This window comes from Triplophysa dalaica, chromosome 24 (genome assembly GCF_015846415.1).
Source record: "Triplophysa dalaica isolate WHDGS20190420 chromosome 24, ASM1584641v1, whole genome shotgun sequence".
Taxonomy (NCBI): domain Eukaryota; kingdom Metazoa; phylum Chordata; class Actinopteri; order Cypriniformes; family Nemacheilidae; genus Triplophysa; species Triplophysa dalaica.
This window is the reverse complement of record NC_079565.1, coordinates 14,046,431-14,059,338: the sequence shown is the minus strand read 5'-3', so window position 1 is coordinate 14,059,338 and position 12,908 is coordinate 14,046,431. Positions and strand designations below refer to the sequence as shown.

At 46.4% G+C, this 12,908-nt stretch overlaps 1 protein-coding gene across 1 annotated transcript in view; it reads right to left on the bottom strand.

The window, feature by feature from the left end:
• Window positions 1-7,932: 7,932 nt before the first annotated feature.
• LOC130413781 (ankyrin repeat domain-containing protein SOWAHB) overlaps window positions 7,933-12,908 on the bottom strand; it is a 99,152-nt gene continuing 94,176 nt past the window's right edge. The window contains exons 9-10 of the mRNA XM_056739200.1: window positions 8,334-8,429; window positions 7,933-8,207 (exon numbers count right to left, since the gene is read on the bottom strand). Coding sequence (XP_056595178.1) covers window positions 8,068-8,207; window positions 8,334-8,429 — 236 coding nt within the window. The 3' untranslated portion in view covers window positions 7,933-8,067. The remainder of the gene's footprint in view (window positions 8,208-8,333; window positions 8,430-12,908) is intronic.

The following is a 12,908-nucleotide window of genomic DNA, read 5'->3' as shown; positions in this document are numbered from 1 at the left end:
ACAGTTTGATCAGGTCACACTGAAGGGGCTCATTTCACGATAACAACCGGCTGCTTGTATATTGTCCTGCTTATTACACGGCTACTTGCCACATTTTTGCTAATTTTTACAGAATGCAGTCCTTCTGCAAGGAAAAAGCGTTAACTTCTGGATTTAAGGAAAGAAACGATGTTCAAATGTCACGAACAGGCAATTTGGTTTAATCATTTCTAAACATAATGTCATATATGTTATTAAAATGTATCTTATATTTAATTAGTCAAAAATACTATAAAAAATTTTTTTTTGGGAGATTGTTATCAGGGAATAACAAACCTGCAAATGTCACGACTGGCCAATCAGAATCAAGCATTCCAACGAGCCGTTTAATAATAATTATCAAACATTAACATCATATCCGTTGATAGTTGACATATAAACCCTACCATGTGTCCTACAGTTTGACAGCAACAATAAAAAAATATCTGTTAGTAATATATTTTATTAACTGATGAATTATTATATTTATCATATAAAATAGCATAAAAGAGATATTAATTCCTTGATATTGTTTTTCAATATTAGCTGTCACACCATAGGATACATGTTTAGATTATTTGTAAAATAACGAAATACAGTTTATACAGCATAAAAAAGTCTAGTATGCCATATACAAGTATTTGTACTGTAATTGTTAGTGTGCCCTCCAAAGGTATATCTCAATATCTCTATGTTTTTCCACGCGTGGTAGAGATGCAGGTATTAAATCTTGACATAAACATATGATTTGAAGCAGGTGTGAGTGACTGCTGTTGCTGTAAATGTTTTTCTACAGTCCGTAAAAAAATAGGAATAAATAAATACTACTATAGTCGAATCTGTTTACAGTTTGTCAAATCATCTTCCGTCATTCCAAAAAGAGTTTTCATATTGTAACTGTACATCACATGCAAACCAGCTGTCCAGGTTGAGTGTCAGATCTGAGGCCTGCTGTTGTGAGCACACTGTCACACATGACATATGCTAGCTAGTCATCTGCTGTAAAACTCTAGGTCTGAAAGTGAGAAATACTGCAACTAGCTTCAAACTAAGACAATGTCTGAGACATAACAGATGGACAGCACCATTACAATAGTGTTTTGTGTCCTTTTAGCTCTTGTGTTAGTTGGGTTGTTTATAGGGAAAGCAAACACAAAAATTTAGGTATTTCTGTCAAGTAAGCAAAAAACTAACTGCAAAGATGTTTGTAGGAGTTTTTGTAAAAATATAGCAGGCTTGGAAATTTAAAATACGCTTATGGATTCATTTTTCATCATTTGTTAAGTCAAAACCCAAGATGTTTGTGGTTTCAGCGTATTAAAACAAAACAGAGGCTATATTTCAATTCTCATACTTTCCATCCTTAATAGCATATATAAAATAAATGAAAATATGCTGAAAATGGTTTGCTTCAGGTGCTAAGTAATATACAAATTGTTGTAGAGCCCTTAATTGGTCTTTAGAGAGGATTCAGCAGGTGTTTATGTCGAGGTTTCTTCCTTATTGGATGTAACAGATGTAAAGAGTTAAATGACCAATTAAAATCCTTTAAACTGACCAGCAGACTTGTTTCCATTCACTTAACATAATAAAAGGTGACATATGCGCATGACAGAAGTTTAAACACACCCACTCAATGTTTATTGTCCTCATTTTAGAACAAATGATGATAAAAATACTGACATGTAAGTATTGTAATTATGTAGAAACCAAAGTTTAGAATATTTTAAAATAATTGTTCCCTTTCTGTCGGTCTCTCGACGTTGTGTCGAGAACGACAGATGGGGTTCGCCCTTGAGAACCAATCAACTCTGACTACTATAGAAAAGGCCAATGAAATTTGGCGAATGAAATTTGCATGCCGGGCTCCCCCCCCGGAAATCCGGTATAAAAGGAGGCCGGCGTGCAGCATTCACTTACCTTTTGTTCTTCAGAGCCATCGCTCATGAGTACAACTCAGGATTCAATCCTCTACAACTACACGCTGGTGCTACGACGTGTTACAGCGGATCGTCCCTTTCTGCAGCGACCTTCCCCTGGGCGTCTCGGCGGTTCCGGAGGTGTTAGAGATTTTTTCTAAAAGTCCTTTTCAGGACTGACTGAGCATTCTCCAGCGCGGCATGTCCCGCTGTTCTCTTGGGTGCGGCACCCTCATCGAGGAGGGGGATGGACACGATCGCTGCATTAGGTGTCTGGGCGTCCAGCACACTGAAGCAGCGTTCGTTGACACATCTGCCTGCACTGCGGGCAGATTGTCATTCAGAAGTTGCGGTCACGGGTGGCTGTCTTCCTACGGGAACCAGCCACCATTTCGTCTGCTACCCGGGCTGTGACATCTGTGGCTACGGCCCCGATGACCACCCACGTTAGCAGCGTTAGTGATACGGGGAACTCTGCGAACGTAAACCCGCCAGCCAAGTGCTCACGGGCCGATCGCACCCCGATTCGCTCTTCTGAACGTTCCCCAACCGGCGGTGGCATACCGTCCGGATCCTCACGCACACACTCGGAAACGATGTGTGACGTAGATGAGATGTCGCTCGCAGCATCGGAGGGAGACTGGCATCCGACTCTGCCGAATCCAAACTCCACCCCCAGCGGTCAAGTTCAGGAGGAAGCAGAAGTGATGTCATCCGTGCTAACCCGGGGATACGTGGTTCCCGAGGTCGGTGCGCGGTGCAAACCGCGCCCACCCCGGGTGCCATGTTTTTCCCGGAGGTGCATGAGGAGCTGTGTAAAACTTGGAACGCTCCTCTCACGGACCGTTCTAGTGAAACCAGCTCCGGCTCCCTTACTTCCCTCGATGGTGAGGCAGCCAAGGACTGCGTCGAGATCCCCCGGGTGGAACGTCCGCCTGCGGTGCACCTGTGCCGCGGACGGCTACCACCTGGGGGGGGATCGACCACTCCTACCGTCCAAAGCACGTAAGACTTCGGCATCACTGGTGTCGAAAGCTTGCGATGTTGCGGGCCAGGCTGCCTCCTCTCTCTATGCCTTGGCCATCCTGCAGGTCCGCCAGGCCAGGGCGTTGAGAGGGCTCCACGAGGGTAAGGCCGACCCGGGTATAATGCAGGATCTCCGTGCCACCGCTGACAGCGCTCTACGGGCGACTAAGGCGGCGGCACGGGCCCTGGGTCGGACGATGTCCACGGTAGTGGTCCAGGAGAGACACCCCCGGCTATACCTTGTGCAGAAGAGTGACAGCAAGGAAGTCCGCTTTCTTGATGCACTCATCTCGCAGGGTGGGTTGTTGGTAACACCGTCGAGGACTGCGCTCAGCAGTTTTTTGACGGCGAAGCAGACAGTGGCAATTAACCACATTTTTTTCACGCCGCGACTCGGCCGCCTACAGGCCTCCGAGATCTCACGTGACGTCTGCTTCCCTGCAACCCAGGACCCTTTCGACATCGGCTCCGGTTCCTGTGCCCCCACAGGCGGCACCCCGGAAGCAGAGGTCGAGGGGGAAACCTCCACCCCGTCAGCAACCTCCTCGCGAGAAGGGACACTGACGGGAAGACCCCAGGGAGAACAACATCGGGCCCGAACCTTCACAGCCACGGCTCTGATCGGTCGGTACGGGACGACTCCTGCCTCGTCACCAAAGCCGGGCCCTTGTTAGGGCTTGGCGCCCACTTACTCACTGAGTTTCCTGTTCTCCCCGGGTTTACTTGCAGCCGATCGCACACTCCACTGGACTGTGCTCGGCGAACCGACCTCACACCCTGGCGAGGCGTGAGGTCGTACACATATACGACAGCCGTCACCACTCTCAAACCGACAGTGCGTGCCGTTGTCCCGCCAGGCAGGTAAGCAGGCGGAGCAAAAACCTTCCCTCCGGGGACTCCCCGCGACATGGTTAGCTCCGCCAGCCGACGAACCACCCCCCGTGGGAATGATGAAGCAGACCGTCCCCTTGGTCACCCTGTCACAGTCCCTGGGAGCTCGAGAGCTGCCCACACTGTCTCGCTGGCTAATGAGGGCGGTCCGTCTTGGTTACTCGATCCAGTTCGCCAGAGACTCACCCAAGTTTCGGGGCATCATCTCTCCCTCTGTCAGAGGCAGGGACGCCTCCGTACTTCGGGAAGAGGTCACCACCCTTCTGGCAAAACAGGCATCGAGTTCGTCCCTCAAAACCAAGATGTTCAGTGGGTCACCACCCGCACTTCATCGTTCCCAAGAAAGACGGCGGGTTGCCCCCAAAGGCTGCGTACCCTGAACAGAGCACCTTCACAAGCTGCCATTCAGGGTGCTCACACAGAGGCGCGTCCTGACATCTATGAGGTGTCAGGATTGGTTCGTGGCAATCGACCTGAAGGACGCTTACTTTCATGTCTCGATCCTCCTCGACACCGGCCGTTCCCACGGTTCGCGTGCGAGAGGCGGGCATATCAGTACAGAGTCCTCCCTTTCGGTCTGTCCCTGACCGCCCTTTCTCCCTGAGAGGAGGAAGGCGAGCGGGTACTAAACTATCTCAGCGACTGGCCTATCTTGGCACACTCGCGAGATCTGTTATGTACACAAAGGGACCTGGTGCTCCGGCACCTAGGTCGATTGGGACTCCAGGTCAACCAAGAGAGGGGCAAGCTCTCCCCAGTGCAGAGCATCCTCTTTCTCGGTATGGAACTCAGCTCTGTCACCATGTCGGCACACCTGTCCGCAGTTGTGCCCAACCAGTGTTGAACTGTCTGAAATGAACATTTTAGGCAGACAGCGGTCCCCCTGAAACAATTCAGAGGCTCCTGGGACACATGGCGTCCTCGCGGGCTAATACCCCTCGAGTTGATGCACATGACACCGCTCCAACACTGGTTTCAGAGTCGAGTTCCGAGGAGAGCGTGGCACACCGGCAGCAGGCGCATGGTGATGCCGCCCTGCTGCCGACGCACCATAACCCCTAGTCTTTATGACTTTTTCGACGGACTCAGGTCCCTCTGAGCAGGTTATGAGGCAGGTCGTGGTGACGACTGAAGTCTCCCTGCAGGGGTCCGGTGTAGTGTGCAACGGGCACGCAGGTGGGGTGTTGGACGAACCCCCGCCTGCGCTGGCATATCAATTGCCAAGAGTTGTGGGCTATGCTACTTGCACTGAGCAGGCTACGGCCTCTCGTGCGAGACATGCACGTGCTGTTCCGAGGACAGCACTATAGCTGTAGCGAATACAGATCGTCAGGGTGGCGTTCGCACACAGCAGCTAAACACAACTTGCTCGACGCCTCCTCCGGTGGAGTCAACAGGTGACTCGTTCCCTGCAGGCCACACACCCCGGGCAAACTGAACTAGACAGCCGACGTGCTTTCTCGCCAGTTTATGCCTCGTGGAGAGTGGCGACTCCACCCCCGTGCAGTCCAGCTCATTTGGAGGCTGTTCGGGTAGGCCCAGGTAAAACCTGTTCACCTCCCGTAACACCACCATTTGCCCGCTTGATAGCCCTGCCCTCGGCACGGATATCCTTGCGCACAGCTGGCCGCGGGATGGGCGGAAGCACACCTTCCCCCCCCCAGGAGCCTTCTTGTACAGACTCTGTGCAAGGTCAGGGAGCAGGAGCACCAAGTGTTATTGGTTACACCACACCGGTCTAACCGCACTTGGCCTCAGAGCCGATGCTCTGGACAGCGACTCCCCCTGAACCATTCCCCTGACAGAGGACCTGCTCTCTCAGGGGAAGGACACGTTCTGGCATCCCAGATCAGACCTCTGGAACACCCATGTCTGGTCTCTAGACGGGACGAGAAGATCCTAAGATGGCTACTCCCCCTATACGGCTGAGACCATCACCCAGGCTAGGGCCCCATCTACTAGGCGGTTACACGCCTCTAGACGGTGCCTCTTCTCGTCCTGGTGTCTTTCTCAACGAGAAAGACCCACTGAGGTGCTTGATCAGGATTGTGTTCCCCTCCTCACGAGACTGGAGACTAACATCTCCCTTCCACACTGAAAGTGTATGTAGTCGCTATTGCCACTCATCACGACTCAGTCGGTGGAAAGTTTCTAGGGCAACACGACCTGGTCACCAGGTTCCTAAGCAGCGAGAGGGCGGAATCCGCCTCATCTCCGCTCCATACCCTCTTGGGACCCTAAGTGGTCCTGGGGAGCCTCAGGGCCCCCCAAAGAGACCCTCGGAGGTTCCGATCTTCCTCATAGAGTAAGACGGCCCTCCTGACGGCGCTCACTTCTTTCAAGAGGGTAGGGGACCACCGAGCATCCTCCGTGTCCCTGGATTGCCTTAAACTCGGCCCTGGAAACTCTCACGTTATCTTGAGACCCAGGCCCGGATGCGTGCCCAAGAAGTTCCCACTACTCCCTCCGGGGCCAAGTGGTGAACTTGCAGGCGCTCCCCATAGGGGAGGAAGACCCAACCCGATTAGTGTTGTGTCCAGTACGTACTGGACCGCACGCAGAGCTCTGAAGCTCTGACCAGCTCCGTGTCTGTTGGAGGACAGCAGAAGGGGAAGGCTGTCTCCAAACAGAGGCTGGCGCACTGGGTCGTGGACGCCGTTACGACGGCATTCCGATCTCAGAATCTCCCATGCCCATTGGCAGTGAGGGCTCACTCCACACGGAGTTTAGCCACCTCCTGGACACTGGCAGAAGCGCCTCTCTAGCAGACATCTGTAGAGCTGCGGGTTGGGCTATGCCCAAACACCTTCGCAAGGGTTAACAACCTTCGCGTAAACCCGGTGTCAGCCCACGTCCTGCGTGGCGACATGTAGGACTGGCATCCGGGGGGGCGTATGCCTGCGAAAGCACCTTTCCACCCTCTAACAGGTTGGGTCAGTGTGCTATTTACCTTTTCTTCTTACCCGAACACATCGCTAAGAAACTGGTACCTCACCAGCCTCCCTTCTTACCCAGACACTGGTTAAGAATAGGCATTCCATCCATCACCAAACAAGCACCCCCTGGGGGCTGGCTGGGCAGAGCAGCCTTCCCCCTTAGGCCGGGATACCATGTGAGCTATCACAGATAGCTCTAACCGGACCTAGTGCTACCGGACGTCTGTAACAACCCCTCCGTGGGCTGTTCCGTCTGATGTATCCTCATGAGAATGGTTCCCACTCCTGGTAACCCATGAGCTTCCCCAGGTGGGCCTCCACCTCGCGGTTAACTACTCAGTCCGCACGTTCCATGCGTTCTCCTCCAAGGACGAGACCATACCTATATCCACCATATTCCTCCCCACGGGTAGGAGGTGGCCTCTGTAGCGCTTCTCTGATTAAGAGTCACGCTTACCCGGTGTAAACTGATCTGGATGGCCTCTCGCCTATAGAGAGCTAAGGCCCCGTCCGTGAAAGTTACCGGTCAGGGCTGTACCCATCTTTCTCCAAGAAAGCTCTGGAACCCCCCGACCACCACACTGGAAGGTTACAGTCTCACGAAAGCTTCGAGATGACACGCCCAGGCTTGTTACCGTCGCTTCGCTAGAGATTGTGACGCGATACAGCGTTGTGGCGTTTTCCATAGGCAACCCCATCTGTCGTTCTCGACACAACGTCGAGAGACCGACAGAAAGGGAACGTCTTGGTTACGTATGTAACCTCAGTTCCCTGATGGAGGGAACGAGACGTTGTGTCCCTTATGCCACGAACACGTATCGTATTCTGCTGCAGTTTGAGAGGTCTCAGGCTCTTCAGAACAAAGGTAAGTGAATGCTGCACGCCGGCCTCCTTTTATACCGGATTTCCGGGGGCGGAGCCCGGCATGCAAATTGCATTCGCCAAATTTCATTGGCCTTTTCTATAGTAGTCAGAGTTGATTGGTTCTCAAGGGCGAACCCCATCTGTCGTTCTCGACACAACGTCTCGTTCCCTCCATCAGGGAACTGAGGTTACATACGTAACCAAGACGTTTTTGAATACGTAATTAAAGTAACCACCCTTTGATTTGAGCTCTGTCAGTGATCTCAATAAGTGCCTTCATGGATTCCTTTTAAACCATTCAATTGAATTCAATCAATTTAAAAAAATTGAGCATTGTTCTGTAGCTGTTACATTAGTTTTTCACTCATATTTGTACAATTTTAACCTACAGCACAGTTTGGTATCTGTTTATATCAGGGAGTAGGTGTGTGGCTCTTGCGGGTGAGAGGACTATGAGCAGACATCTCCACATTGATGTTCCCGTGACTCCGAGACAGAAAGGCAGACAATTGAGCGTAATACTGGACACGCCTCCCGCCTGACCATCTGCCTACTGATTGGAGTAAAGCAACTGTCAGTCACCTCAAACAATCATTTAAGCAACTGATGTTGACCATGTTATCAACATAAAACACTAAACTGAATTCATAAGGTAAGTAGTAAACAGATGATTACTTACCAGAATGAGATCCATATTTGTAAAAAATATCCATGGTTCCGTTCCAGTAATGAGCTGCCATCTTCCCATGATAGTCCCTGATATTGACTTTGGCATCTGAAGAGAGAAAAAGATACATGTCTGTTGACACATGTTCACAAATACACACACATTTTTAATTCACAGCTATTATGGGGATACAAAAGACACAAATCATTTGTAAAAAAGCACCAAAAAAGGTTTTGTTGGCTCAACCAATGGTCTATTAAAGTAAGTGACCTTTCTGAAAACCTGTTGCCAAAATCTGTGTGGTAAGTCTTTACATTACGGGACATCTTAAATTGATCAAGTACCTATTCATTGTGAGTCAAATGTGGGAAAGCAGGGATACTTAGGAAAATTCCTGACGATTTGAGAAGATTCGCTGCCCTTTACATCCCCCACAGAAGGACCTTGTGGGATTTAACCCAACCAGTTCTGAATATTTAGATTGCCTTCTAAATTTCCAGTTAGACTTTTACACAGCCTTGCTATAAAATATATTCCAAAATTGGCTGCTTTTTGAAACAATTAATAAAATATGAGTTTGTTTTCCTTCACACTTTTGCACACAGATGGCTGCTCTTTCATTAATGACTCTTTTTTTTTAACACAAACAGAGGTGTGAGTGCATGGGAGGTCAAGGTTACGTGGCGATCAGGTACTGCTGCTTAAAAATAACAAATGCACCGTCATCTCGGCCATTGGGGAGTCGTTAAAAATAATATACCCGAGCACTCTTATTTCAGTCTTATCCTCTCTCCTATCCTCTGTAGAACACGGTCATAATCACAGTGGCCTTGTAAGAACCATATGGACTTGAGCTGGTCTGGGGCCTGCTGGAATACCGGAGTGGTTAATTAGAAGCTGAATGCTGAGAGACTGAGTGCTGATCTGAAATCCCTCCACGCCTGGATACACAGAGCGGCCTTTTGAGCAGACACCGGCCTCTTGAGAGTCGGCCAGAAACGGAGGAGTAATTATTTGAGATAACAGTGAAAAGAAGAGGAGGAGATTGTGCATCTGAAAAGAGAGCAGGCCATATAAAGAAACAGAAAGCGAGAATAGGGCAGAGAAGGGGCGTTAGCGCTAAAGGTCAACATGCCCTATTTTTATGTAGAGTGTCAACAGCCTGTTTTCACATACAACAGATTCTATTCCTGGGGATTCAGCTTTAGAGATGCTCCATTGCCTGACCAATGAATCAACATAAATAACACGTTATTTTGACCAGCAATCTACTGACGGGATTAGAAGTACTTCAATGTTTTTCATTTCAATAAAAACAAACAATTGAGACTTTATAACTCTATATACTAATAGAAAAATATGTACACAAAAATGCTGGGTTGTTTTAACCCATGGATGGGTAAATATAGACAAGCCACTGATTTGAATTAACATAGAAAATGTCCATATTTGAGCCAAAAATGGGTTGAAATAACTCTGTTTGATTGTACATTTTATTAAAGAGTACTTAACATGAGATCATGAAAAAATGACATTACATGCATTGGGTAATGTTGTCGTGTTTGAAAGTAAGCAGTCTGCCATGTTGTAAATCCGAATGTGAATGAATAACAAAGTTATTGGCGTGGAAAAAAGGGAGTCGACACATTATCACGCAAACGAGTCGTCCATAGTCCAATTCGCGAACCACCGCGGATTTACGTCACTACATATAGTCCCAGCCTACATTTTGCAAGGACTGTCCGCAAAAACACCTCCCCCAAAACACTGTAGCTCGTGAGCCTCATTCGCTGTAGACCAATCAGAGCAAACTAGACCATCTGACCAATCACACCAGAATAGGCTAGCTGAAAGGACGGGATTAGACAGATGAATCGCGGAACCATTCACTTGAGAGTCAGTCAGTTAGTAAGGTAAGAATACTATTATTACGAAATAATAGTGTTTTTTCACCTTCTATGTAAATAAAAGTGTTGTTGGACACTCCATAAACCATAGTAGAATAAAATAGAATCCATTAAAGAGCTTCTTTTTCCTGTGTTGACATTTCCTATTGAAACAAGAAGTCAGTTGGACTTGACCAGAAAAACTGCTTCATTTGCAACTACTGTAATTATAGACTGAAAAAAAAGATAACTCCGCTTTTAAAACTTTTAAAAAATCATGTTTTTTATTGTGCATTACAATTAATATATATCAAACAGCAGTAGGTTTGTTAGGATTTCAGCCATAATAACTAAAATAAAAACAGCTTACTTAAAAAATAAAAACATTCGATTTTTTGTAAAAGCAGTTATCTCACCTCTTCGAATACTGATGGGTCAAGTTGTACTGCAAAAATATTATCTAAACTATTTACATCAATAGGTAGCCTACAATTCTTTGATATAGTTCACCATTTAAATGGTAAATAAACATCCTGACAAAAAAATAAGTAGAAAACTTTGCTTTCAGAGACAGATTTCCAAATTGACTTACAGTTCATTCAGTATCATGTGAACAGAACCCATGACCTTTGTGCTGCTAATACAGTGCTCTACCAATTGAGCTATATGGACATTTTTTGGGGGAAAATTATTTTAAATAATTACAATTGGATACATTTTTTTGAATTTCTGTTAAAGGGCCATGTTAGGATAGTTTTAAAGATATGCAAAACAAAAATACTGACTGAGAAAACGAACTGAGGCAAAAAAGACACCTGTTTCCAAATTCACAGTGCGGTTCCTTTCACGCAGAGCCTAAGTATAGACGGCGGACATGAATTGATAACAATAAACTAATAAAACTGCAGTTGTAATAAAGAGCGTACGCTGTGATTTTCAACAATCCAGTCACGGCGGTCTCAAGCAACTGCGAGGTGTTTAACTAAGTTATATGATTACAGTTGTGTCTGGAGAAATTTGGTGTGCTTTAATAGAGTTACGCGCGGGTCTTAAGCTGTCGGCTGCTAAGAGAGGCTTATGTTTCCAGGCGCAAAGCGGTAATCCTATAACTGTGTTCAACTATATTGCTTAAGACACTGCAAGCAGTCAGTTTGTAACTATGTTAAACTATCTACAGTTCCCTAACCACATGCACAGATCTCTCTGAGATAAGATAAAGCATTATTCACTTAGAGTGCAATAGAAATTACTGCAGTGAAGACATGCTGCTTTGAACACTTTAAACGCATTTGGAGGTTCAGGTCTCTCACAAAAAGTACTGTTGTCTTACTTTGGTGCAGTGATGGCATGATATATAGCAACACAGTTGTACTTTGATACATGGTACTCCAGAGGAAACCATGCCATTAATATCAAATGTACCAAAAACTAGAGTAAGGCACCATGCTACCTTTTGTCTAGTAACTTAATCTATGAGAATTGTGTTACACTATAAACAATTTGTCATATAGAATAGTAAAACAAACCGCAACATTAAGATTGCTCTGTAGTTCAATTGGACGGGCATTGTGCTTGCAAACCAAATTCCTGGGTTTGTTTCTCGTGGAACACACATGCTAAAAGAAATGTATATTCTGAAACTCATACCTTAAGTCACTTCTGATAGAAGCATCGGCTAAATGCATAGATACATTTGTAATGTTACTACATTACTAACACAACAATTCAAGAAAATGTATTACAATAAACACAGTGCACAGGCAAGATAAATGTGATGTAAATGTAACGGGTGTAATTCACTTATAAAACCATCTTCATCCTTTTCTATGTTTTGCATCCAGCAACAATTCTTGTAAAAATGCTTGTAGTTTCATGTTCATGCCCTGTGAACATCTTTGTAACTCTATGATAAACCAAGAGAAATACAAATCAAACACATAATCGTATGCCTAGACACTCTGTAAACAATACACATGTCACTGGGCGAACAGTAAACAGTCTGGCCACTTGGTGAGGGGTACGAATGGGGCAGCTGATGGCAGCTTGGCGTGGCACGGCTCATTGGTTTGGAGGTTCCCAGGTGAAGTGCTGGCACTGGAGATCCCATCAAACCGATGCTATATCATTGACCGCCACTCAATTAACATTCACTGACAGTCCAAGACCTTCTGCTATCCTGATCTGATCATCGATGTACAGATAATGGTTAGCTACTATCGGGTTTTATGTTTACAATGCAGAAATCTATAACTCTGAGGCCAGTAACAAGTCTGTAATTGTAATAGCTTGTCCAAGAAATAGAAAAGTCTGGACCTGATGTATAAATCTAAAGCTGCAATCTAACACTTTCTAGTTAAAATAAAACAGATATATCTACAGTATATATTGAGCAGGTACATAAACAAGTAGTGTTAAAAACTCTCTCCTTACGCCGATTCACACCGGGAAGCATATAATAATGATTCAATAATTATTTTAGGTGTCGATTTTGCCGCAAATGTGAGTTTGAGGTCATTTGATTTGATCATTTAACCCAATAATTATTTGAAAGCAAAAGTTATATACGGCAGCTTTCACATGCACTCTTGCACTAATGTGGAGGTTAAAAAGTCTCTCTCTTTATTTACTAAAGAACTAAATACCTTGAGCCTGAAAATTTAAGTCATGCCCTATAGCGTATAGAGGCTGCTACCCAAAATGG